Below are 4,965 nucleotides of genomic sequence, written 5' to 3'. Positions count from 1 at the left end.
GGATAGAGTGGACAAAGGATGTCCAAACCAGTTACAGTTTTAGGTTAAAGGAGCGGAGACTAGTGGACTAGGCACAAACCCTAATGTTACACTTCTTTTAATAAAGAGATGTTCCTTTACTCAAATTTGGACAAAGAATAATTTTCTTTCAAAAATCCATCTCTTTTTGATACTAAATGATATCAACATGAGGGAGTATCATCCGGACAGAGTTATCCAGCTGTGCACTGATTGGTGCACTCTACTGTAGGAGTATATTGACTCTTAATCATGCAAAATACAAACACCTGGATGAGAACACTGCAAGCCTGATTAAAGGCCAACATTTTGCAACACTACTATAGCTCACACAAAATGTATTTAAGGAAAAAACATGATGAAGTGCATTAGTAAAAATGGTACTTGTACTTTACTTGAACTAAGTACTGAGGTACTTGTACTTTTGCCTGCCACGAATATATTTCCCCATTTCAGGAGACCACATTGTACTTTTAACTCTTCTACATTCATTTGATGTCTTCAGTTACTTTACAAAGATGCAGTGGTGCATAGTCAATTTACTAGGATCATATCTAACACACACACACACACACACACACACACACACACACACACACACACACACACACACACACTCCACCACCAACAGTGTTTTTCTGAAGCACGTCAGAGGCAGCTGGCTATGAATCGAGGTGCATAGTGGGGTGAAGAAAACACTTCTTGAGGACACAGCTAGGGGACAGTGTGGGTCTCCTGACTCTGGACTGACACTCCCACACACAGGCACACAAATCCCGGAAAGCTTCAACTGCAGGTAAACACACCAGGTACTGTATGCAGACTTTAATCCACTTCTCTACTCGCTTCATCCTGCGCTGTTGGTGCTTCTAGAATAATAAAGCAAGCAGGAAGAGGGGTCAACGCCGTGGTGAAGTTAAGAGGCATGTGTTGAAGCGGTTGTAAACAGCGCCAGATGAGACTTTATCTCTGCGACTGTTTGCGTGGGACAGTGTATGCATATTTAATCGATGAGTGGGCAGCAATAATTCAGAGCACTGGCTCACCAAGTGGGCAAGTAAAGCAGGAGGATAGTAGCGGATCAAAGGAGAGGGCTTTTTGGTGACTCGTCCCTTGATGTTGTGCTTCTGGGGGCCTGGAATAAGTCTGCATACTAAATGATTACAGCTGGTATTGTTTTGAATGCCAGTCTCTGTTTGTAATCTGACAAATGATGGGGAAAAGTAAGCCGTAACTACTGAACAATAGGAAACAATTTTAACAGGGTTACATGCCTGTAGCCTAAGTACAGAAAATCCTTCCTTTTGTCGACATTTATTGACTTCTACCTTATGAATTATTTAGTCTGGTTGTCTTGACTGTCCTGCAGCCTCACTCTCTCATTGTAAAGACAAGACAGTCCAGAGTCAGACGCTCTCAAATACAAAGCCAGCACCTTTCTGTCTGCAGCTGAGCACCACCTCCAGCAGCAGCAGCAGCAGCAGCAGACCGAGGAGGGTTTTGGATCCCAGCTGAAAGACCGACAACGCATTTGAAGAGCGGCAGGCTCGAGAGCAGTCAATGATAATGCCTCACTGGCTGGTTACTGGTTGCCGGTCGCTGGTTTCCGGTGGCTCGGGGGACAGTCGAGGCGTTTGAATGAGCGGAGGTGTCGCTGGAGCGCTGTCCGAGGTGCTAAAACGCCGCCGACAGACCGGCCGCTGTCTCTTTTTCCAGTCGAGACGATACGCATGAACTGACGTGAACGCCGAGCAGCACAACAACGGGCACACCAGTCCGGCGGCTAACACAGCATCCCCGGCCAGGGTAAATGGGACCGCACGTCGCCCGAGCGTTAGAAAGATGGAGAGATTTATTTCCCTGCTCGTCCTCAGCTGTCTCTGCGCCTCTCGAGTCACAGCGGGTAAGTTTCTGTTTATGTGCGATTAGAGAGATGTTTCCGTGCATTTCGGGGCAGAAGCTCACGGAGTGCTATTTTATTGCCTAATTAAAAGGAACCGTGGAGGGATTGCAGAGGCATGTGTGAAAAATGCTGCTGTCTTACATGAAGCTGTAGTGTAGAGGCTTTAACTGGCAAGACATTGCGTACAGTCTATTGTTTTTGTGGACAGACTGACTGTGTTTGCAGGCTATTAGAGGCATTTCCGTGAAAACATGATTTGAACAATTCACATCTGTCATGTTGATTGATTAAGATTCGAGGGGCTGAATTACTCTGTAACAAACTATGTTTTTGTCTGTCTCTTAAAGCACAATGTGTGTGTGTGTGTGTGTGTGTGTGTGTGTGTGTGTGTGTGTGTGTGTGTGTGTGTGTGTGTACTGTAACAAACAATCGCGCGCGTGCACACACACACACCCACAAAAACAAACACTGTCAGTGTGAATATTAGAATATTGCATTTGTTGACTACTGATCATTGCTAGACATGTTAATCAAATGAATCCAAAATGTGACTGGACTGAGCCATTGGAAACACATTATTGGATTACCGGGGAGCTTTTGCAACTATTAAGGTGCATAAAACCATTGCACCTCTATAGTGAAGTCATGACACTCACACATTCACACATCATCCATTCTCAATGAACGATCATCTGGGGTTGTGTGTGTGTGTGTGTGTGTGTGTGTGTGTCTGTGGTGTGCTGATTACCAACACTACTATGAAAGTGCATTTATAACAAATGCTTTTACAGCACAAACTACACACGCACACACACACTGTGCTTGCTTACTGCTGTGGAGTGCCACACTCAAAATCCCTCTGGTTTGCTTGGCACACTCCCACTGCTCAGCCTTCCCACGTCGATGGACACTGTGCCACACACACACCCACACACACCACACACACACACACACACACACACACACACACACACAACACACACACACACAACACACACACACAACACACACACCCACACCACACCACACACACACACCACCCACACACACACACACACACACACACAACACACACACACACCACACACACCACAAACCACTCTTGTTGGCTCTTTGCTACATTTCGATCGAATGTGCTTCACTATAGCAGCACTTGAGAATATAGCTTATTTTTTAAATGCAAGGTAGTCTTCAGATTTACTTGCTTGCGCTCACAATACAAAGAAAACAGGATACATCACTGGTTTACAGCAATGTGTTTCAATATTGTCAAAGAAACCTTATCTTAAAGGTCCCTTAATAAGCTGTTTTGGGGCTTTGGCTCATATCAAATGATCTTCATCTCAATTTCGAACGTGAACTTTTAAGCAAACCTGGACGAGAAGTCTACATAAAATGGGTCTGATTTAAAATCCTGTTCTCTCCAATAATGATTGAACACCTATTCTTAGTTGACTATGTATGTATTTACCTGTCTATTCTGATTCTGATAAAGACACAACAGTGTTGAAATGTTGGTCTGCGTGCGTGTCTGTATTAAAGGCTGAAAATCACTGAGTGTGCTCCAGTCTTTTTTCCTGTGAAAATTGACATAGAATGCCCACAGAAAAGTGCTAAGAAAAAAAGTTACCATCTACTATTCCATGACAACAACAAAGTAAAATTTGTCTGCTGATGATGTCAAGTAAACGATCTGAAGCTCCAGAACAGCTACTAAATAAACCTGCTGCCCAGTGAGTCCACATGCTTACGTTGCTGCTTCAGAAACTTGCAGACTGAAGTGTAACTGCATTACTTTTAGATTCAGAATTCAAATCGATTCAAGTTTTTGTCTCCCAGTTTATTCTGAGACTCAGTCAGACACCTGCACCAAGAAAAGCAGGCCAGATCAATGTTGAGGCGGAGAGGTCGACTGGTAGGAGTGAGTGGGCACTATAAAATGTACACTACGGGGACGTCTTTACTGTGTTTGTGTTTATAGTGACTCATAAACAGCCAGTTGATCCCGGAAAGGAAAGCTAATATTTCCATTTAAAACGTAAATTGACTCTCTAACACATTCATCCAAATGAGGCCGTAAATCCTTACAGGCAATTTTCCCCCAGTCCCTAACAGTTCTGAGTTTGGAGAACGAAAAAAAAAAGAAAAGAAAATCAATGAATCAATCAACAAATTGAACAGTGATGCAAGCAGTGGAAAGGCTCCAGGGCTTTCAAGAGCTCAGAGCTTTAATGCTGGAAACAATAAAAAAATCTAGGAACAATTTGGCAACCACCTGCGAGGTGATATATTAGTACCAGTATATTATGTGTCAAGTGCTAAGTATGTAGGGTCCAGCGAGAGGAGTTACAGACCTCAGCTGTAGCTGTCAGAACCAAAGTTGGTTAAAGCTACCCATCTTTCCCTTACCAAATTAGAGAAACAGACTTGAACCGTGAGTATTTCTGAACAGACATCCATCCAGTCAGAGAGATGGAGAAAAAGCCTAAATCAAAATTGATGCGGTTTCATAAGATTCTCTAATCTATTTGTCACACGGGGTCATTTCTCAAACACATTACAAGTATTGTTTATGCTTTAAAGATTGTTTGGTAGACACAGCACAGTCCATTATTCATTAAAAAGAAAGCCTCCGGGTCCCTTATGTTTTAGTTTCCAGGTGGCAGCTTTGCATAAAACGAGATGAGCGAAAAATCACTGAACACAAAGTTTGTCATCAGCGTCAGGAGGATAAGCAGACAGTGTGCAGGGCTCGTGTTCAATGGTCCAACACTGAAACGATAATGTCCTTAGCTTTACCGTGCACATTTGAAACATCATCAGAGAGTCTTGTGGTGTCTTTTAAATTTTTAAATCCTCTAAATGCAACACTGCTCTCCTGATTTTCTTTAAATGTATGTCCTTTAGACCTACTGGGTATCTGGGGCAGCCTCCTCTATGGAGGGAATCATTACTGTTCCCTCTGAATAGCCACTTTAACAGGGCCCGGTAAGGATGGGAGGGGTGTGTGTGTGTGTGTGTGTGTGTGTGTGTGTGTGTGTGTG

General features: G+C 43.5%; 1 protein-coding gene across 5 annotated transcripts in view; it reads left to right on the top strand.

The window, feature by feature from the left end:
• The first annotated feature begins 736 nt into the window (after positions 1–736).
• Positions 737–4,965, top strand: part of fndc5a (fibronectin type III domain containing 5a) — a 33,057-nt gene continuing 28,828 nt past the window's right edge. For 3 of the 5 annotated variants that reach the window (XM_032500576.1, XM_032500577.1, XM_032500574.1), the window contains exon 1: positions 1,148–1,921. In XM_032500576.1, coding sequence (XP_032356467.1) covers positions 1,861–1,921 — 61 coding nt within the window. In that variant the 5' untranslated portion in view covers positions 1,148–1,860. Of the gene's footprint in view, positions 828–1,147; positions 1,922–4,965 lie in introns of those variants that run through there. The other 2 variants (XM_032500579.1, XM_032500578.1) reach the window with 2 other exon arrangements.

The sequence above is a fragment of the Etheostoma spectabile genome, chromosome 20 (assembly GCF_008692095.1).
Source record: "Etheostoma spectabile isolate EspeVRDwgs_2016 chromosome 20, UIUC_Espe_1.0, whole genome shotgun sequence".
Classification (NCBI taxonomy): Eukaryota; Metazoa; Chordata; class Actinopteri; order Perciformes; family Percidae; genus Etheostoma; species Etheostoma spectabile.
This window is presented reverse-complemented; position numbering and strand designations above follow the sequence as displayed.